The sequence below is a fragment of the Geotrypetes seraphini genome, chromosome 15, assembly GCF_902459505.1.
Source record: "Geotrypetes seraphini chromosome 15, aGeoSer1.1, whole genome shotgun sequence".
Lineage (NCBI taxonomy): Eukaryota > Metazoa > Chordata > Amphibia > Gymnophiona > Dermophiidae > Geotrypetes > Geotrypetes seraphini.
Window position 1 is genome coordinate 28,385,432 of NC_047098.1, and position 22,848 is coordinate 28,408,279.

Below are 22,848 nucleotides of genomic sequence, written 5' to 3' on the forward strand. Positions count from 1 at the left end.
TGAATAACCTTTCTTTTTAGATATTCAAGTAGACTATTAGGATGAACACATTACTATGTTAATGTTATTAAGCTTAGAACCAAATTCAGATGCTCCTAAAACATTAAGTACATAGCCCACCATAAGGTAGCAGCACCTTTTAGACCTATAAATCGCAGAAAATCCTAGGTTACCTGACATGGCATTAATTAACACAAGAAGTTATTCTACTAACATTTTAATAAATATATATTTTTTTAAATAAAAAATTGTTTATTGATCTAAGGGGCAAGCAAGTCAGCAACACGGTGACAAGTATCGGCATATTAGCAAACGAGTACATATAACAATCTCACTTTCTAACAACAAATTTTTACATTTTCGCCTTCCCCATCCCATCTTATTCCTAGCTCCATCCTGAGGGGAATACCCCCCCTCCCCCCGAAATGCTGAAGAGCCTTGATGGCCCTCTGCGATTAGCTATGCAACCAGTACTTCAACACCTACCGTCCCTCCTATATTCCAAGAAATAAAAACGTGGATCAAAGCGGGGTAGCCTCCTCAGACATATACATCTAGTTTCAAGTTTATTTAGGTCTTGATATACTGCTTTTATAAACAAAGCAGTTTCCAATTTATACAACTTTTTAAGAAATATAAAATAGAAGGAACAGATTCACAATTACAGTATTGGCATAACATGATACATATGGGCAGATGGGGAGAATGCATTGCTTAAAATAAAAGGGGAGGAAAAATACAAAAGGAGTAAAGGGGATCTTTAAAGTGAGGCCTAATGTCTGAGTTTTTTGAATAAGGAAAGCTAAGTATAAATCTCAAAAGCATCTCTAAAAAGAAATGTTTTGAGATTAAAGTTGTTAAGGTTCTTTTCTTGTCTCAGGGTCAATGGTAGTGCATTCCACCATCCTGGGTGAAGCGCTGGAAAACATCAAACCCAATAGCTATTTTCGCATCATTTGTCTAGGAGTAAACCTCGCTAAATATTTAACACCGCAATTTCTCCGCAAATTACATTACATTACAGATTTCTATTCCGCCATTACCTTTCGGTTCAAATCGGATTACAAAAAGAGTTATGGAAGAAGGGTTACAATGTTAGATCAGAGAAGGTTTCCAAGAGAGGGAAAAGTAGGATCTGGGGTTAGGGAGGGGATGGAAAGAGGGGGGTTAAGCTTTGTATGGAAAACATCTCACAGAGGGATGAGAGACCCCAGGCTTTCTTATTCCCTCTCACCAAGGGTCAAACTCAGTTCCACCTCACTCCCAAAGCGTCTCCTCAAAGCTATCCACTAGGATTTCGCCTTTGACATTACAGCGTGTATCAAAGCCGGTTGAGGATCTGAGTGCATGTTCACAAAGAAACTTCCTCAAACTAAAAAAACAAACAACAAACCAGAAGATGAAAGTGCTTCCGTTCAGGGACTACAACTTGCTACCGCATTCAGAACTAATACTGTCCACAGGTGAGAGTCTAAAGCAAGGGTGTCCAACCTGGGGCCCCTTGAAGTACTTTGTGTGGCCCCGGTCAAGGGCGCTGCAGTGTTTTCCGTCTTGCCGGCTCCCTCCTCTGTCTTGCTGCAGGGTTTGTGCGGCCCCAGAAACATTTTTTTTTTTTCGGCCAATGCAGCCCAGGGAAGCCAAAAGGTTGGACATCCCTGGTCTAAAGATAGAGAATAACCTCCCAAATCCTAGAAGTCACATCAACAGAGCATGCCTCCTCTATCTTGGAACATGAGGATGTTACCGGCCGACTTTATGGCTCTTGATAGGCTGGAGTGAGCTCGGACGGCAACTTCAGCATTTGGAACCTAAGACAATACCAGAACTATCAAAGAAGAGACAACCCCGACAGTAGCTGCGGAACCGGAAGTGAGCACCTACGTCACCGGAAGGCAAGCCCGGGTCAATTCCGCGTTGGTGCACATGCGCAGAGGATCGCTGCACGCTTTCCTCGTTCTCATTTTTCCTGGAGGAGTTGAATGTGGAAGGAAAAGCGAGAGCATCGTGGCTGATAGTTTAGCAGCCTCGAAGGTGGGGAAAAAAAAGAAAATCCCCGTTGACTAGAAAATCTCTCATTTGGCAGGACTGACAGAAGTCATCAGCTGACAATCATATGATCTGCTGGTCACATCTCCAAAGAGCAGAGAGTGAGTCTCATGTGACCATGGTGTTTCGAACACTATGGCAGTGCCCAAACTTACGGTGGCAAGGACACAAGGAATGCTGCAGTATTTCGGAGAATCAGTGAGGTTTGCAGGAAGAAGAGGAATCAGAGTGCGCGTGCTGCTGTTTATCATTCTGCAGGGCTGTCTCACAGTCAGTGCCAGGTGAGAGCTGCTTGTGTGCAACCCACAAAATGTTCTTCTAGTTTATTGGGAAAAACCTAAAAGCATGAAAGATCGAAAGTAATAACATGTATGATATTCTTTTATCATTCTGTAATCGAGCTCTAATTATTCGTGTTTATTTCTTTCAGAAATTCATTGAATGATGACTTGCTACTCCCCTATCTTCCTGTTCCTTCTAACAATCTCCAGCACCGTCACAGAGTTGTTAGAGACTGCCGGTCTGTTCTTGGCAACAGTACATATGAAACATGGCCCAGCAATAACAATACAGTGCTTCCAGTAGCTACCACTGAAGTATTTGTATCAAAGTTTCCTGAAGAGAATGGGAATCAGAAAACAGTTTATGGACATTTTACTTTTGTAAACGACCCTCTGAGGACATTCTCAGTGTTGGAGCCTGGTGGGCCAGGAGGCTGCAGTAGCAATCGAACAGCAACTGTTGAAGAAACTGCCAAATTCAGAAAGTGTCTTGTGGCCCAAAATGGCGGTTACTTTAATGTAGAAACTGGAGAATGTCTGGGAAATGTTATAAGTGATGGGAAACTGGTTCATGATGCTAAAGGAATGCAGAACGCTCAGTTTGGCATCAGGACAGATGGTACTCTGGTCTTTGGGTAAGAACTTAAAAGAAAAACTGTCTTTTTTTTTTTTTTTTAAATCCTGCGATTTCCTCTTTCTCCTTTTTAGGCTTTCAGCTTAGTAAGGGAAGTACATTGAATCTTGGTATAATGAATTTTCATTCATAATTGCCTATGGATTTTTCTGATCACTAGGGGCTACTTTTACAAAGCCTTTACCATGGGCTGGCAAGGTAAATGCTCCAAGGCTCATAGAAATTCTATGAGTGTCAGAGCATTTACCTCGCTGGCCTGCGTAGAAACCTCTACCGCACTTTTATAAAGCCAGCAAATATGTAGTTTGGTTATTACAGTGAGAGGATATGATCAGGGCCATGTACTAGAGATCCTTGCAGACTGGATAAACTTTATGATTTTTCTCTGCCTTCATTTTTTAGTTGTTTTTTTGTAGAACCCTGGAGTCAATAGTTCTAAATCTAACTACTAGGCATTGTTCTTGACTCCAATCTCCACGGACTGTAAATGCTGCCTTTCTGCAGCATTGTCAACTGCCTTTGGGAGTGGGAAAATTAACTAAGAATCAAACAGCACTTCTTTCTTAGAGGTAAAGTCTGGAATTCACAGACTCAGATAGATGGTGATTTTCTGTTGATAATGTGAACTAAAAGAATGTCATTACTACCTTCTATAAGTGTGTTCTCAGAGATGTGGCTAAGATGGAAAAGAAATACAAACATGTAAAGTATAAACAGAATATGAACTCCTCCGAGTGCAAAGCCATCAATGAACTTAAGAGAAATATGGATTTAGTTATTAAACCTGCAGATAAGGGAGGAGGCATAGTAATTATGGATAGAGAGAAGTACATCAACGAGATTCATAGACAGATCACAGATGTCACTTTTTTTTTTTTTTATTTATTTATGAGATTTTCCATATCACTTTTTATATACCTCTGGATAACGACCCCACGCCCCAACTAATGGTAGAAATTAAAGAATTGGCTGAAACGGCATATAATGCTGGTTACATCACTCTAAAAGAGAAGCAGTTTTTGATTAATGAACATCCTGCCATTCCAACTATATACATATTGCCTAAAATCCATAAAACATTGGTAGACCCTCCAGGGAGGCCAATCATTTCAGCCAATGGTTCCGTTTTAGAACCCCTTTCAATTTTCACAGATTTTTTTCTTTGACCCCCACATACCGTTAATACCTTCATACATCCGTGATTCAGCCCATATGATTAATATCTTGGATAATTTTGATGGAGATCTTGAAGAAGTAATTCTCGTAACATTGGATATCGAATCATTATATACTAATATTCCTCAAATGGAGGCAATCAGTATCATTGAAAAAACATTGGCCAATAGGAATATTACTGAGCATGATGTACATGGTTGATGTCCTGTATGTTGACGCTGAACTGTCATCACTGTAGGAAGTGCGGAGGGCACTAGTTTATCTTTAAAATGGAATTCCATGCACAACACATATCATTTTTGGACATTTCAATTTCTAAAACACATTACGGTTTTCAAACTTCCATATACAAAAAACCTACAGATAAGAACAACTATTTACACTATTCAAGTTTTCATCAACAAACCTTAAAAAAGAATCTTCCATACAGTCAATTCCTTAGACTTAAAAGATTATGCACCACACAGGATGAATTTGAGAGGCAAGCTCCACATATGGCTAATAGATTTGTTCAAAGAGGCTATCCATCCAATGTAGTCTCCCAATGTTATCAAAGATCTCAGTTACAACATCGCGATGATTTACTTCAGACAGGAAACAAAATACATAAAGCACCTGATTTCACCTGTGTTTTAAAACACTCACATCTTTCTGGAGAAGTGAAACGCATCATTAAAGCCCACTGGCAGATCTTAGAATTACATCAGTGCTTCAGAGACAAGACACCTATGATTGCTTTATCACGTAACTCTAACCTTAAAGATAAACTAGTGCCCTCCGCACTTCCTACAGTGATGACAGTTCAGCGTCAACATACAGGACATCAACCATGTACATCATGCTCAGTATGCAAGCATTCTTTACAGGCTTCTTCTTTCAAACACCCACGCACTGGCAAGATATATCATTTAAACTTCAGTAGCAACTGCAATACCCAGTATGTCATTTACATCATCATTTGTCCGTGCAAACTACTTTATGTTGGTAAAACCAAGAGGAAGATAAAAACGAGAATCATTGAACATAGGAGCTGTATTTTGAGAGAGATTCTAACAGCACCTTTGGTCCAACATTGGAAAGAATTAGACCACACTATTGACGAGCTACGCTTCATTGTTTTCAAAACCTTTAAAAACAACTGGAGAGGTGGAGATATTGACAATATCTTGCTTCGTGCAGAACAGAGGCCCATTTTGATCTGGATACTATTACATGAGCTGGTCTAAACTTAGAAATAGATTACCATCCTTTCTTATGATTTTAATGTCACATTTCATTGCTGGATTATTATTATATGTCACCTATTTATTCTCTCATATATTTAGATGCTATTATATTGTGTTTTAACCCATCTGTTTTATAAGATATCATATACATTTTTTATACATATTTTAGTTTCATTTCATGAAACCATATGTTTATCTCTCACACTTTATTGCTGGACTATTACTATTACATGTCACCTATTGATTCTCTCATATATTTACATGTCACTATATTGTGTTTTAACCCATCTGTTTACTAATTCATTATAGTACATTTTTTATACATATTTTAGTTGATTTATGTATTGTTGGTTTTATTTATGAGGTGTTTCTCCTTTAAGTAATGTCTACTGGCTATTTTTATAAGCATTTCAGATAGGTAATATGGTACATTTTTTTAACATATGGCTCAAGTATTCATTTTTTTCCCTCTAGCACAAATCGTGTGCTTTTTTCAAACACGCCCATCTGTAATCTAATTGGTCCGGTTGCCCTTCAATCATCACTTTTTTTCATGAGCTATCTGATTGGCTCATCTGCCTCTCAATCCTTACATTTTTTAAGAGCCTATTTTACTACAAGTTTACGACCACCGCACTGTGCTTTTCCGTTTCTTGTCTGCTTGTATTTACTGCATCTTTCACAGCACTTTTCACTTTTTGAGACGCTTTACAGTAGTTGTCGATTCTCGGCGCATCGGATATTTTGGTAAGTTTCTTCTCTTTATTTACTTTGTTTTATCTGCCCTATCCGATGCCGTTATTTTTACATCGCGTTTTTATACATTTTTTAATTTTCCATTGCCTTATTATAATGCTATTCATATAGATATGTTGGCAAACTGCGATTGTTTATATGCCTCTTGAAGGCCATTCTAAATTTACCGTAGCGTGGTCTGACTTGTTCTATTTTGCCTAATCCGACGGTATTAACTTTGCACTCCTTTACATTGAACCCTCGATTAGATATTACGCTAATTTTGCCGTTATTTATGTGCCTCTGAGCCTCCTTCGGCTGTGTTACATCCCCTTCAATCTACAAGCTGTACAATTATATTGTCTTCAGAGTTCATTTACATACGTTTTGTATGGCCAAAAATCAGTATGACACAATATGTTTCAATAATTGTTCCAAACACCTAGTTTATATATAAGATGGTTCTAAAGGTAGACACTACATATAATGTAGTAAACTGAGGCCATGAGACAAGCTTGTCTTTTACGTTATGTTAGCTTGATTTTCATGTTTTGTGATTATACAGGCTGTAAGACTTTATTATTGGATTCAATCATGTTTTCTAGTATAATATGGTTGTTTTATGATTAATTTTTTATTATGTAAAAGTTTTCTAATTGGGACTTTTATTTGCACTGTAGTCCTTATTATACATTTTTTTAAGCATTCATTTAGTAGATCCCTTGTATAGATTTTGTTTTTATGGTTGACATTAATGTTTAAGTTTAGGTAATTGATGCAGTATTTATGTGCTGTTTATGTACATTTTGCTTATGTTTCATTAATTTTGATATGCTATATCTCATATGCCGTAAGATATTTGTCATTGACTATATTGTTTTATATAACTTTGTGCCTCTATTTTAGGTTTTTGATAGTCTGTTCTACAATTTTTGTGACATATTTTTCAAATCTTTTTTTACCTTGGTATGTATTTCATCATTTTTCTCTTTGTCTTTTGGATCAAGCTTTATATATTTTTCTGAAACCATTTGTCCATGTCTTTCCTATGCTATCCATGTTTTTCTGAAGGTATCTGTGTTCCCTAATATTAACGTTTGTCTTTCACTTATTTTCATGCATGCAGTTCTTTATATTGCATGTGTTTCACACACTTGTCTTTCCCTTATGTCATCACAAATTTTATCTTATACCTCAAGGGAATTTACTTATCCAAAGTGATATACTAAATATATTATACTGACTCACTTTGTTTTTTCAAAACAATATCATATCAATCAATCAAATAACTGAAGTAATTTCGTGAACACTCAGACCCACAGCTGAGGTCTCAGTGAAAAATTCACGGAGCAGCTGTTAAAGAGACCATCATCGTTGTTCACAGTCTCACCCTCCATACAACAGCTAAATAACTGCACAAAGATGGTAAAATAAAACCAACTTAGCTTTGAATGGAATGGGTAATCGATATAGCTGCTCCGGTTTCCTTTATTAATCAAGTAACTGCATACATTACAATTGCCGACCCCCCTACCCAGGTTTCGCCAACTGGCTTCTTCAGGAGGGGTACTATGAATGTAAAACAACCACATTAACACTGAAACAATTCAGTTATCACCACTTTAACTTTACATAATAATCACAATTAACTGCCACACCATTCACACTCAAACCTACCGGCATAACGCACTCCACACGATTCACAGACACAAGAGCTTTTGACGACGAATTTCCATCAGCAGGCCCGCCTTATATGCTCCTCCCTTTCAATTACGTCATACTGACATCACTACACTCTGACCAGTCCGCTCCTTCTATAAATGAAACCATTCGATTTCATTATTTAACCCTTTTGGGGTTAAAGTGTGCCACTGGAAGATGAATTTTTGTTCCAAATATAGTAGACACTGAGTCACATCCCCTGTTTTTTTATGTGTCCTAGCTATAACTGTATATTTAACATCTTCTATTGAATGCTGTTGTTCATACCAGTGGTTCACAAGAGGAGCCGACACTCGATTACATCTAATATTACTTAAATGTTCGGCGATTCGAGTTTTGATGGCCCGCCGAGTATGCCCGATATAATAAAGCCCGCAGGGGCATATTATACAATACACCACTGCAGTGGACAGACAATTAGTATTAGTTCTTAAATAGAATTTCTTACCTCCTGATTGAGGAATAAGAACTTGGTCAGTATTGAGGACATGAGAGCAGTATACACAATGGGCACAGCTTACATGAGGACCCCCATAATTCTGTTGACCGGGGGCCTGCTGTTTAAGAATTTGGCCCAAATTACGGCCTCGAGTGTAAGCGAACAATGGAAGTTGGTTCATGCTTTCATGTACCTGCAATACTGACCAGTGCTTTAAAATAATTTGTCTGAGTTGTTGACTCCTACAAGAGTAAGGCAATACGCATACTAGGGCTCCACTTTTCTCTTTCTCCTTTGTGTGAAATAACCATTCCCGCTGACAGTTGCGGGCTCTTTTCCATGCTGTTTTGACTACCCTGGATGGGTAGCCGCGTTCTATAAACTTTGCATATAATAAAGTGGCCTGCTGATGGAAATCCCAATCGTCAGAGCAAATCCTTCTCAATCTCAGAAATTGCCCCACTGGTATACTATCCCGTAGAGGCTTAGGATGATAACTGTGGTAATGGAGGAGTGTGTTACGGTCGGAGGGCTTCCGATACAATGTGGTGTCAAAATGCACCTGAGAATCAAACTGGGATTTAACTACCTGAATGTCCAAAAAAGATACCTTATTGGAACTCACTTCATGAGTGAGAGAAATGTTCAAATCCACCTCATTTAATTCTTTAAGGAATTCCTCCAACTCGTGACGTTCCCCATTCCACGTAAAAAAGATGTCGTCTATGTATCTTCTCCAGAAGCCTACTCTGTTAAACCACCTAGATGTATACACATATTTTTCTTCATATTCAGACATGTAGAGGCAGGCGACTGATGGGGCCACTGTGGCCCCCATCGCCACCCCTTTGGTCTGAATGAAGAACCTATCTATAAACTGAAAATAATTTTGACAAATCACAAATTCTGCCAATGTGCCCACTAGTTCCTTCTTCTGTGTTGACATATTCACACTGCCTATAGATTTCTTTATAATTGCCAGGGCCGCCGATTGTGGCACATTGGTGTACAGTGCTGCAACGTCTGCAGTGACCAAAAATTTACAAGCATGATTATCACTTCCCTGCAATATTTGCAGGAAGTGAGAAGAGTCACGTATATAAGACTGTTTCTTACTCACTAGTTCACAGATAAAACTATCAATGAACCTTGATAATGGTTCCAGCACTGAACCAATTCCTGCCACAATCGGACGGCCCGGAGGGCATGTGGGGGATTTATGAATTTTGGGGATGAAGTAAATATAGGGGATTTCAGGGAATTCAACAGTCAAACTCTTGAACTCCCTGACTGTAATAACTTCCGCTTGACGAGCGGTGTGTAATACAGTATCAATTACTGTTTTAATCTGTTGAGTAGGATCTCCATTAATCTCCCTATAGAAACTCTCATCCAACAATTGTCTGAATGCTTCTGTGCAATACTGTTGATGATCTTGTATCACTATCCCACCGCCTTTATCGGCGCGTTGGATAGTGATAGTAGGATCTTGCTGTAAAGACTTGAGTATGCTAAATTGCTGCATAGTTAAATTTGAGCCACACTGGACATTGAAAGTCTCAATTCTTTCTACATCCTGTAAGACTGCTTTTTCAAAAGCAGCCACCGAAACATCAGGTACTCCAGGTGGGATCCACTTAGATTTCACTTTTATACCTCTTACTGGTTCCACAGAATCAGGAGCAGGTGAAGTCTCGCCAAAAAACGCTTTTAAACGTAGTACCCGAAAAAATCTGTGTAAAGACGCTCGATTTTGAAAAGCGTCATACTTGTTAACTGGTACGAAGGAAAGTCCTTTAGTCAGTAGCTCTTCCTCTGCTGTGGTGAGCACTCTAGATGATAAATTAAACACTCCGGTGTTTACTTGCGGAGTGGTTTCTTGGGTCGAATTACCTTGGGTCTCACCACCGGATCCACTGCCTCTGTTATCTCCACTGGCACCTGAGGTGGTAACCGTAAAAAAGAGTCCGGTAGCAAAGGAAGAGAATCTACTGACTTGACTGCACTTTTAGCTTTTAAACTTGCATTGTCCTCTGCTTCTGACGAGGATCCACTGGTGGACAGTTTAAACAACACCTTCTTCCCTGTTTGTCGGCTTCTCCGAATGTTAACTTTCTTGTTCATCCATGGGTAAACGTATCCACGTGTGTAGTTCATGTGATCCCGATGATATTTTTTAATTTTAATAGCTTTTTGTTCACTAGTATAATTTTTCATTTGTAATTCTAATTCTTGTGTGCTTTGTTCAAACACCTCCTCTGAGTTTTGATTTTTTAACAAATCCAATTTTTCAGCCAGTTCGTTCTTCTGCTCCTGAATAATAGGAGCCAATGCGTCAACTGTGAGCAACATCAAGTTAATTGTGATTATTATGTAAAGTTAAAGTGGTGATAACTGAATTGTTTCAGTGTTAATGTGGTTGTTTTACATTCATAGTACCCCTCCTGAAGAAGCCAGTTGGCGAAACCTGGGTAGGGGGGTCGGCAATTGTAATGTATGCAGTTACTTGATTAATAAAGGAAACCGGAGCAGCTATATCGATTACCCATTCCATTCAAAGCTAAGTTGGTTTTATTTTACCATCTTTGTGCAGTTATTTAGCTGTTGTATGGAGGGTGAGACTGTGAACAACGATGATGGTCTCTTTAACAGCTGCTCCGTGAATTTTTCACTGAGACCTCAGCTGTGGGTCTGAGTGTTCACGAAATTACTTCAGTTATTTGATTGATTGATATGATATTGTTTTGAAAAAACAAAGTGAGTCAGTATAATATATCACAAATTTTAGACAGCATGACACGACAACATCATTTTGTTCACACATATGACATTTTATATTGTTTTTATAATTTAAATAACAATTTTTGTATTGTATTTGTACTTAATAGGACCCCCGACGAAGGTTTGTCCGAAACACGGACCGTGTCGGGTCCCTTGTTTGGTAAAAAGGTTTTTGTTATATATTTGTCACAATAAATTTTGCCTGCATCTTGTACACATCTGCAGTTCATCTTTGTTTGTTCCTGGTTGGTGTTTTTTCTGCAGACAAGATTGGACCCTTCCTTCCTTTTTTGTTGCTCTGTTCTTCTTAACAGGATCTGAAGAGGTATTATGAGGTCAGGGCTTTTCCAGCCCTAGGATTTATTATTACCGTATTTCCCCATGTATAGTTAACTGATTTCAAAGGGTACATTTTAAGCACAGAGTGCCACTGTACCATGGCAACATATATTGCAATGTCTATCGCTGACTGGCGATACATGTAGCAAACAGTGGCAAAATACATGCTTCAGTCACTAGATGTTACTTACCCATATTTTTCGCTCTATAAGATGCACCCACCTATAGAGGAGGAAAACCCAGGAAAAAGAAAATTCTTACCGCTCTGCTTTGTACCGCCTCCAGTGGTCTAGTGGTAGGCCGGGACAGGGTCTTATAGAGTGAAAAATCTGTAGGTAATGTAGGCACCCCCCCTGGTAGGCAGCACTGGCACTTCCCCCCATAGGCATCAGAGGTTCACCCCCCTATAGGCAGAGGCACACACATCCCCGTAGGCAGCACAGGCACAACCCCCCCATAGGCAGCACATGCATAAACATCCCCCCGGTACCTTTTTTAAGTCCCCTTTCCACGCACACTCCTGCCTGTCTCCCTCACCAGACATCTCTTCTTCAGTTTAGAGTCGGACAGAGTGGCGCAGAAGGCAGGTGCGTGCTGTTCATGTTCCTGCCTGGTCTCGTGCCGCTCCCCATTGGCTGCAGTCAGTTCTCATGAGAGCGCGTGCGGAAAGGGGGCTTAAAAAAAGGTACCGGGGGGGTGCCTGGGCTGCCTATGGGGGTATTGGCTCCATAAGACGCACCCTTATTTCCACTCCCTTTTTAGGGGATAGAAAAAGTGTATCTTATGGAGCAAAAAATACAGTATACATAGCAACTCTAAATGAACTAGCAGAAGCCAGACAGTCGGTCCGTAAAAAATCACAATAGTAAGATATACAGTACTCCCCTGAAATTTGCAGGCGTTCCATTCCAGAAACACCTGCGAATTTCGAAAAAACCGCAAATGATCGAAGGCAGGACAGGGCAGCTGGGGCGCTGACAGGTGCTGAAAATCATTCTCAGTATTTTCCAACTGCCTCTTCCTGGTACTAAAGTCAGGCTACACCAACCAGGAGCTGCTTTGACACACCAGATAGCAGATTGGTTTAGTCTGTTTTGGGGCCAATATTCAATCTTTCATTCTTTTCTGTGTATTTTTGTTGGGGTGACAGCAGCTAGGGATGCTGTGGGGGCAGCTTTCAGAGCCCTTGGGGATAGAGTTTCATGATGGCACCTATTGGTTAAACTTGGGGCCCTAAACTAGAAGACATAGTGTGAATGTGAAGCCTCCCCAGTAGAGGGATGACACTATGATGTCAGGGTTAGGTAAGTCACGAGAGTATATAAAATAACAGAAAACCCCTTAGGTAATCATTAAGGCTAATGGTGCTGGATAGTAGCAGTCCTGGTTCTGACTGAGCTGCCAGTCTTAAAAAGAGCAAGATAAAACTGTTAGGCCGAATATGCATACAAGTGAATGCCTGTGTAATACTTTTTATTAAGAAAAGCAAGCAACCAAGAGCAACTAATTTCCACAGTTTGATTTCCCCATCCTGCATTCCCACACATCTAGGATCCACAGAATTGATGGCAATAAAGTCTTGACTTATGGCCGCTCACCATCCAACAAGTGAATTTTAAAGATGAAATGAGAAAATAGAAACATTTTTTGTGAGCTAAAAAGCTCATTTTACATTTTTTTATTCCAGATACCTGTCAGAAGAGGATCTTTTGGATAAAGTGAATCCATTTGTGCACTTGCTGAGTGGCGTGGTTTGGCTTCTGAGAAATGGAGAAGTTTATATACAACAGAGCAAAGAAGTTGAATGTGATAAGACCCAGACAACAGGTAGAATGCATGAAATAATGTTTGCAGCAAATAAATTAAGACACTGTCTGATTTTGTGATATATTAAAAGTGGAATAAGTAATGGTAAAAGAGATGGGACTTGATATACCGCTTTTTCTATATGGTTATAATCAAAGTTTTGATTAAATATTTTGAGAAGACAGTGACAGTTTACAATGAAGTGATCATTTTTGTCTTGAAATTATATACTAGATAAGTAAGAGAGTGACAAAAATCCCTGAAAATACTTTTGCAAGAGTATAATACTTATACATAACGTGACCATTTATTTTTTTTCATCAAAACAGGACATCTATTAATATTCAGTCCCGCCCTAGCTTCACCCCCAATTTCTTCCATTCATTTTTCATGTAACACAATATCTTATTAATTCATAATGGTAAACATAAAATTAAAAAAACACAAAGCACACTGTACGCAAAGAAAATGTTAATTATCATTTACGAGTTTTGGGTTTTTTTCAAAGATGTCAAGGCAGATTACTTTAAAATATGCAATGTCACTTCAGTAGCTATAGAAAAATAGACAAATATAGTGCAAAATATAGACAGCAGATATAAATTCTCAAACGGACACATTTTGATCACTAAATTGAAAATAAAATCATTTTTCATACCTTTGTTGTCTGGTGATTTCTTGAGTTTCTGGTTGTACTTCCTTCTGACTGTGCATCCTATCTTTCTTTCTTTCACAATCCAGCCCCATCGCCTTTGGGTCCAGATCTCTCTCTCTTTTCCCTCTGTTACCCTCCCCAAATCCAGTGTCAGTTCTCCTTTGTACCTTTGTTCCAGGTCTCCCTCTCTCTCCTTCCTCTGTTATGATCTTGCATCTCCCTGTTCTTCCTCAAGGTCTCTCCCCCTCTGTCTGAACCTCCCATAGTCCTGCATCTGCCTCCTGTCTTTCCCCTTTGGTCCAGGCCTTTCTCTCTCTAGTCTTTCTAATCTGCTTACATCCCTCCCCCTTCTCTGCCTCTCTCTCTCCTTCCTTCCTCCCTCCTTCCCTCCCAGCAGATTTTAGCATATCTCTCTCCTTCTTTTCTCCCCTCAGATCTGGTATCTGTCTCCTCCCCTTCCCCCTGCTCTGGCATCTCTCTCTCTGCTCCCTTCCTCCTGTTCTTCCCTGGTCTTCCTTCTCTATTTATTTTCTGCCTCTGTCTAAATTCTTTCTTACTATTCAGTCCTAAATTTCCCTCTTTCATTGTGTCTACCTATAGCTTGCCACCTCTTTCCCTCACCCCTTCCAGTATCTACTCCTCTTCCCTCAATCCAGCATGTGCCCTTTTTTCTTTCTCCTCCCCACTTCCTTCCAGTGTCTGCTCCCCCTCTCCCCCCCCACTTCCATTCAGTCTGCCCCCTCTCTCCCACACTTCCATTCAGCGCCTGTCCCTCCTTTCTCCCACACTTCCATTCTCTCTACTCCTTCCATCTACTGTTCATCCTCTGTCTCGCCCATTCCATTCACTGCTCTCTGCCCTTTCCATCCAGTGTCCACCCTCTCTTCCATATGGCATCTTCCCTCTTTTTATGTCCCTTCAATCGATTGTCCTGTCTATTCTTGGGTGGTCACTCTAAAGACTATGCTTGACGATGTGTTTTAAGGTCATTGCTTTACTCCATGGCTGTCTTTCCAGCTGATAGTGCAGCTATTTTACTCACAAATGGGGAGGATGAGTGCCCAAATGACGGCAGAAAAAGACCAAATCAAAGCGTCCTTTCTGACCGGTTGCGATTCTTTTGCTTCTTGCAGATGAGAGTATATATTCCCATGTGCAGCTCCCAACCCTCGTGTCTTCTGCCTGATATTTCAAACCCTTTCCTACCACTGCTATAAGAATCCCTCTCAACCATCCTCAGAAACTGTTTACAGCGACAGTCCTGCCAATAACTATGGCCCACAGGAAGATAACTAACGAGAGCGCATGTGTATTGGGCTCAGTTCGCTCTAACACTGTGCACGCCGGCTTCCCTTCTCCTCTGAAACAGGAAGTTACGTTATTCCTGTTTCAGAGGAGACAGGAATGCGATGTGCACAGTGTTAGAATGAACTGAATCCGGTGGGGGGGGGGGGTGTTCTAACACTGTGCGCGCCATGAGGGAGTGGGAGGGAGGGAAGCTGATTACCTGGCAGTTGGGACTCGGGACCCCTGCCCTTTTTGCTTCCTTCTCCCTGATGTCAATTCTCAGAGAGGAAGTTCCGGGCCAGTCAGTCAGCGATTGGCTGGCCCAGAACTTCCTCTCTGACGTCAGAATTGACATCGGAGAGAAGGCTTCTGGGCCGGCACCTGTACCTTCCGTTTTTTGTGGTTGTTGCTGCGGCTGGCAAAGAAGCAGGGAAACAGCCCATTCTCCTACGATTCCCTGTCCCATTGGCCCCACACACAGCTTCGGGGACACCGTCTCTGAAAATGGGACATTTCAGCGTCCCAAAGTTGTGAGTGGTGACAACGGAACAGGGGATCTGAAAAAGGGACGGTCCCGTTCAAAACGGGATGTATGGTCACCTTACTTATACATAACTTGTTTTGTTTTTGAAAACTGTTAAAGCAGGCTGTATGCTGCTGTCTCAGTCTGAGAGAAGGCAGAGTGAGATGTCTGTTAACCCATAGATAGGATATTTGATAGTTCTTCTTTTGAGATTTAATTCTAAATTTTTTTGTTTGTAAGTTTGACATTTTTTTTCTTAGACTATTTGAGCTCTTGGAATCTTATCAACTGAGGACTTAAGTGTTTTTGGAAGATTTGTTTCTTGTGTTCTAAATTCCTGATTCTATAATTTTTCAGCTGATTTCTGTTAGGGATTAATTCCTGTTTATAGTTATAAATATGCAAATACAAATAACATTTAAATATTCAGACAGCTTATTAATATTTGGAAGCAGGTTCTAAATCAGCAGCATGTCTTGGTAATATTTGCCGCTTACTTTTACGCCTGGTTCAATAAAGTTAATGGATATTCTGCCAAGCGCTGAAGCTCCAACGGTCACCATGACTAAACTGCTGAAATTTGAACTGGTACACAGGAAGTGACTGGTAGGAATGTGTTTCTTTGACATACTAGTGTAATGCTTTCATTTTGGCTGTTTGTTGGACCAGCAACAGTGAATATTTTTTCTTTTCCAATTTTTATTAGAATTTTATAATTGGAAACAGAAACAATATAACCACCACAAGTACACCTCACTGGGATACAGCACAACAGGAAAAAAACATAACAGTACAGAGCAACAACTCAATCTGGAATACAGAGTAAACACATCTCCATCAAATCCCAGCCCCACTCCCCATCATATCAGATAATATAAAGAAAAATAGTAAAAACAAAACAAAAAATAGCAGTGAATATTTTTTCATCCATGAACACAATGAATTTGACAAGGCTTGCTGGAAATTGACTCAAGAGCATCTTTGCCTGCTGCAGCTTCACTTGCTTGTGCTCTTCAGTTAATTCAGTTGCTTTGTGCTTTTTGTAGCATTTAAAGTGAAAGTCATGGCAAACAATTTCATTCACTGATGTTTGGGAAATTCCAAGATCCTGTTGAATTTCACACTGCATTCTATGAGTCTGTGGCTGGTTTTCATGATTAAACACAAGATTATGAACATGAACAATGTTTGCGACTGTGCGAGTAATGCTTGGCCAACTACTACCCCTTCCACTGTTCTCTTGTACCAGTTTCATCAATCTTTCTCAGAAGCTTTTTTAAAGCCCTCTTGTCCCATGTCCCGCTCTTCCTAAAACAGGAAGTTGCATCAGGAATGGGGGGGATAGGTCAGAGGGAAAAGTCCAGTGCAGGTCGCAGGCAGCCTTTGAGTATGGCTGACACTGACACTGTAGGCTCAAAGATGTGCTTGCTTTTCCAAAAGTACACTAGGTAGGGGGACCTGAGAGAAAGCCGTGGGTGGTTCTGGGAGGGGAGATGCTGGGAAGGAAAAGCCAGGAAGCACACATTAATATCAATTAAAATTTTTAACCATGATCAATAATTACCACACTAGTCACGATTAATATGCAGCCCTAATAAATAAGTGAAATAAAAAAACCATAAGATTAAATTAAAATTTAACAAATAATATTTTTCAGTCCCTGATAAATTAAGCAGTTGAATTTTTTTTTTTAAGAATTCAATCAAGGCTATCTGAGTTTAAACAAAGTTAGCAGAAGTTTCTGGTGCACAGGTCCATAAACAATTAACCAGAAATCCCTGGCTGTCTCCATTTCATGTTTCTGCCAATGACAAAACGAACAGAAAGAAAGATTTCCGAATGTCACAGTAAATAAATAACTACATACAGTTAATAGAAGCAAATCAAATTGATGAGAAATAATCATTTATTAAAAACAAAAATTGTAAATAAAAACATAAATGTAAATATAACAGCATAAGTAAAACACATCAAACATATAATCTGCCTCAGGAAACTGTTTAAGTAGGATGTTGATGCTTAGCTGAGATGGCTGATGAAGCCAGGTGGCAACCCTACTCCCCACTGCCCACCAACCCAGCCAGTAGATTAATCGTTCCCCTTAACTGTATCCAATACATCCTGGTTGTCTTTGGGAAGCAGAGCTGAGATTGTGATGTCATAATGCCTCATTTCCACTAATAAGAGCCAACCTCATCAGTGATGTCACAAGTGGCTTGATTGTTCTGTACTCCTCACTGCCCAGCAACCCAGCAAGCAGATTAACCGTCCCCCTTAACTGTATCCATGACATCCTGTTTATCTGTCTTGCTTATTTAGATTGTAAGCTGTTTCGAGCAGGGACTGTCTTCTTTGTGACTCTGCACAGCGCTGCGTAAATCTGGTAGCTCCACAGAAATAATTAGTAGTAGTAGTAGTAATCCTAGATTGAGGAAGCTAAGGAGAGAACAAAAGAAGCTTATACTTTCAGTTTATGAATCTGCTATTTTATTTGAAAATTGTGTATGTTTTATTTTATTTCCTGGCTTTATTTTGTGATTATTTTCTCCTTTTATCCAGGAACCTTTGAGCAATTTATTAAGCTTATCTCAGCCAGGACTGCCGTGGGACATGATCGAGATGGGAGACTAATTTTGTTTCATGTGGATGGACAGACAAGTGACAGGGGGTGAGATCAAACATTCAATTAGATCATTTTATGATATTTTTTAATGTAAATAGGATTCAGATTTCTTCTTTAAGAAACATTTAGAAGAGAAAAGAACAGAAAAATGTATATGTGGCACTATTAGAAGTTGGGAGAAAGAAATAAGGGAAAATATGGGGACAAAAGCTTATGGAAAGAGAGGAGGTACTAGAATGATATGACAAAGTTGGAGGAAAGGTCAGAGGAATGAGGTGAGGCAAAATTATTTGAGACTGTGGTTATTGTGAATGAAGGTAATTGGGAAATAAAGAGTTTGCAAACCCATAGAATGAGGAAAGAAAACTAGACAGTTGAATGGAGTACTGCCTGGGATAAAGAGTTATATACAAACACTGCTAGAAGTTATACACGGTGACTGTTATCCGTGGGTAACCCGCTGGAATGGGGAGAAAAATCAACTGGTCGCTGCGGGTATGGTGACAATGCCATTCACTGCTCCATCGCAGAGATGGCTTCCAAGTCAGCCACATGCAGGTGTGCAAAAGCCACTGCACGCATCCCTGCAAACAAGTATGGCTGAAGGCAGGAAGGAGCAGCCCACCTGGAAGGAGGTCTGTTGAGGTAACTGGTATCTCCGGCTGACCCGGAAGGCTCCCTCCGACATCAGCTTCAGCAGAGGGGGGACATGCCCAGCTGGACGGCCCTGAAGGGAACAAATAAGGGAGAGAGGGGAGAACGTGGGAGAAAGTAAGGGAGGGAAGGAGCATGTTGGAATATGGTAGGGGCATGAATTTGGGACAAAGACTGGAAGTCAGGGAGGGGGGACACAGAAGGAAGAGAGGGGGCATGAACTTGGGACATGCGGGAGGGAATAGAAAGGGTGTGTGAGAGGGAAAGAGATGGTACACATGGGGAAAGGAAGAAAGAGGAAAATTGTTGGGTATAGAGAGAGAGAGAAAGGAATGAGGTAGAGATACATGGGGAAGAGAAGGATGAGAGGGAGAAATGTTGGATATGGTGGTGGAGAGGGAACAGAGGGACAAATTGAAGGGGATGTAAGGGGAGGAATGTTGAACATAGTGATGGAGGGTATGGCTTGGTGCTAGAGAGAGGTGATAGGAGAAATGTTAGGCATGGGGCTGGTGGGCAATGGTGAAAAATGCACATGATCCGGGGGATGAGAGAGGAAGCAATGTTGGAGGAGGCAGTAGAGGGAGTGGGAGAGATGTGCCCTGGTGGAGGGGATCATAGAATGATGAGATGATGAAGGTAGGGAGATGGACACAGAGGAAATACTAGAAAGGGATGCATACAAGACAGAGAAGGAATATGGGGAATACATAGAGATAGAAGATGGATGGTGAGCATGGAGGAAGAAGAAATGCCAAATGATCAGGAGACCCTGGCAAGTGAGTTAAGACAAAAGAAAACAGAAACCAGTACCCGAGACCAACATGATTGAAAAATAAAATGACAAGACAACAAAAGGTAGAAAAAAATAATTTTATTTTCTATTTTGTGATTAGAATATATCAGATTTGAAATATATATCCTGCTAGAGCTGGTGTTAGACATAACTGGGGACTGCAAAGCCCAGGCAGTGCTTCTTTAGCTTCCAGCTAGCTTAGGGCTTTCTCTGACCAGGAGACAGTTGCCCTAGTTGCACTCCCCTAACACTATTCCTGTCATGTGTATTCTATAATAATTTGGCTTGTTCAGTTTTCTCGATAGTGGAGGGAGTATTTGTGAAAGGGGAGGGGAGACAAGGGTTTTGTTGATCCTTGCTGTGTATTATTTGTGTTTATAAATTGACAATTGTACAGAATATCGTTTCTTTTTATACTTTAATAAAATAAATTCAGTATAAAATCATAACTATTCGAGGCTTGTACAGATGGGATCAGATGGCTTGCAGGGATGGGGCGGGGCTGAGCTGACAGGGGACAAATTTTCCCCCCACATCATTCTCTACTAGAAGTAGAGCCTTAAGATAAGACATTGGGAGTGAGAAGAAGACAGAGTCAAAGTTCTGTGTTCTTGCATGTAAATAACATAAAACTTGCAATTGTCCTTGATAGAAACAGAGAAAATAATGGCAGATAAAAACTATATGTCCTATCCAGTCTGCCCTTCTGTATCAGCTACTCTCTATCATTTTCTTTCCCTTCGAGATCCTTTGTGCTTGTCCCATGCTTTCTTGAAATCGGACACAGTCCTCGTCTCTACCGCCTCCACTGGAAGGCTGTTCCAAAAATCCGCCACCCTTTCCATAAATAAATATTTCCATGGATTCACCTTCATTGATATCCAGCTGTTCTTTCCCTGGTCCATATGCTTTATGACCAATGACCACTTTAGTAACTGACCGAGTGATTTCATGGTGTTTATATCTTTTTGATGGTATGGTCTCCAGAATGGTACACAGTACTCCAATAAGCATTGTCACCTGCTTTTTCCTGCTGGCCATTCCTCATCTGTGCACCCAAGCATCCTTCTGGCTTTTGCCATTACCTCTATTTGGCCACCTTAAAATCATCCCTTGTACAGAAACATGACTCCTTAGGTGTAGTACCATAGGGATCTAGGCACTGGCTACAGAAGGGATTGACTGAGAATCACTCCTGCCTGGCCCATTAAGGATCAGGGATTTTCAGATGAAGACAGGGACAGGGGTTTGAGAGGGTCTTCAGGTAGGGGTTTACTACTTGAGGGGGTCATGTTTGGAGGGGGCAGTAGCAGGGATTGGGCTTCATTTCAGAGCGTGCTGCATGAATAGGCTTGTGTTTGGGAGAAGAGCTCTCTAGTGTCAGTTTTTTTAAAAGGTTGCTGGCTTCACTAAGATGCAGCCTGAGAGCACTGGGCTTTGGCTTCGTGCCCTGATACTCCCAGCTAGTAGAATAACTTCAGCTTTTTACTGGCTATAATTCAGCTTGCAGTATGCACTTAGTATTCACTGCGAGCTATATTATAGTATTTATGTATTAATGAGCTGCTTATGCATTTGCACATTTTGTATCTCATTACTGTGTACCATGGAGTAACCTAAATAACACTGCACCAAAAACCAGCATTAGAGCCCTTTAACATACATTGGGGCTCATTTTAAAAGGAGGAACAGGGGAGATATGAGTCAGACATTCAAATACTTGAAAGGTATTAGCATAGAACAAAATCTTTTCCAGAGAAAGGAAAATGGTAAAACCAGAGGACATAATTTAAGGTTGAGGGGTGGTAGACTCAAGAGCAATGTAAGGAAATTCTTATTTACGGAGAGGGTGGTGGATGCCTGGAATGCGCACCCGAGAGAGGTAGTAGAGATTAAAACGGTGACGGAGTTCAAAAAAGCGTGGGATGAACACAGAGGATCTAGAATCAGAAAAGAATAGTAAATATTGAAGAACTAAGGCTAGTACTGGGCAGACTTGCACGGTCTGTGTTCTGTATATGGCCGTTTGATGTAGGATAGGCTGGGGAGGGCTTCAATGGCTGGGAGAGTGTAGATGGACTGTAGCTTTGACAGAGACCTCAGTAGTTGGAACCTAAGAACAGTACCGGGCAGAGATTTGGATTCTTGCCCAGAAATAGCTAAGAAGAAGAAAATTTTTTTTTTTTTTTTTTAGATTAAATCAGGTTGGGCAGACTAGATGGACCATTCGGGTCTTTATCTGCCGTCATCTACTATGTCACTTAGATTCACAAAGGCCATAGAAACCTATGGTACTTTCTGTGTCTTAAGTATTTTGAAAATGAGCTTCATTAAGGTGGAAATAATGTTGCTTGATAGCTAACCCCCAAAACCTTAGTTGCCAAATTCTAGGCCATTCTTCAAGTTTCACTAGATTTTTGCTCATGTTATCCACACCATCTGGGGTATCAACCCTATTACAAATTTTGGTTTCATCTGCAAAAAAGCAAAACTTACCTAATGGCCCTTCTGCAATATCATAAGAATAGCCTTACTGAATCAGACTAATGGTCCATCTAGCCCAGTATTACATCTTCATGGAGGCCAATCCTTGCAAAAACCCAAATACAAGCAGCATTCCATGTCACCAATCTAGGGCAAGCAGTGGCTTCTCCCATGCCTGTTTCAATGGCAGTTTATGAACTTTTCCTCCAGGAACTTGTCCAAACGTTTTTTTTAAACCAGCTATATTAACCACTCTTGCTACTTCCTCTGGCAATGCATTCCAGAGCTTCACTATTCTCTGAGTGAAAAAAATATTTCCTCCTATTGGTTTTAAAAGTATTACTTTGTAACTTCATTGAGTGTCCCCTAGTCTTTGTAAATCTTGATGCAGTAAAAAAAAATCGATCCACTTGTACACATTCTACACCTCTCAGGATTTTGTAGACTTCAATCATATCTCCCCTCAGCTGTCTCTTTTTTCCAAGCTGAAGAGCCCTAACCTCTTTAGTCTTTCCTCATACAAGAGGAGTTCCATCCCCTTTATCTTCTTGGTCGCTCTTCTTTGAACCTTTTCTAGTGCCACTATATCTTTTTTGAGATAAGGAGACCAGAACTGAACGCAATATTCAAGGTGAGGTCGC

The 22,848-nt window shown here is 40.4% G+C and overlaps 1 protein-coding gene across 1 annotated transcript in view; it reads left to right on the top strand.

Moving 5' to 3' along the window:
* Positions 1–1,899: 1,899 nt before the first annotated feature.
* Positions 1,900–22,848, top strand: part of NAGPA (N-acetylglucosamine-1-phosphodiester alpha-N-acetylglucosaminidase) — a 40,665-nt gene continuing 19,716 nt past the window's right edge. The window contains exons 1-4 of the mRNA XM_033921517.1: positions 1,900–2,327; positions 2,477–2,962; positions 13,067–13,206; positions 18,210–18,318. Of these exons, the coding sequence (XP_033777408.1) occupies positions 2,182–2,327; positions 2,477–2,962; positions 13,067–13,206; positions 18,210–18,318 (881 nt within the window). The 5' untranslated portion in view covers positions 1,900–2,181. The remainder of the gene's footprint in view (positions 2,328–2,476; positions 2,963–13,066; positions 13,207–18,209; positions 18,319–22,848) is intronic.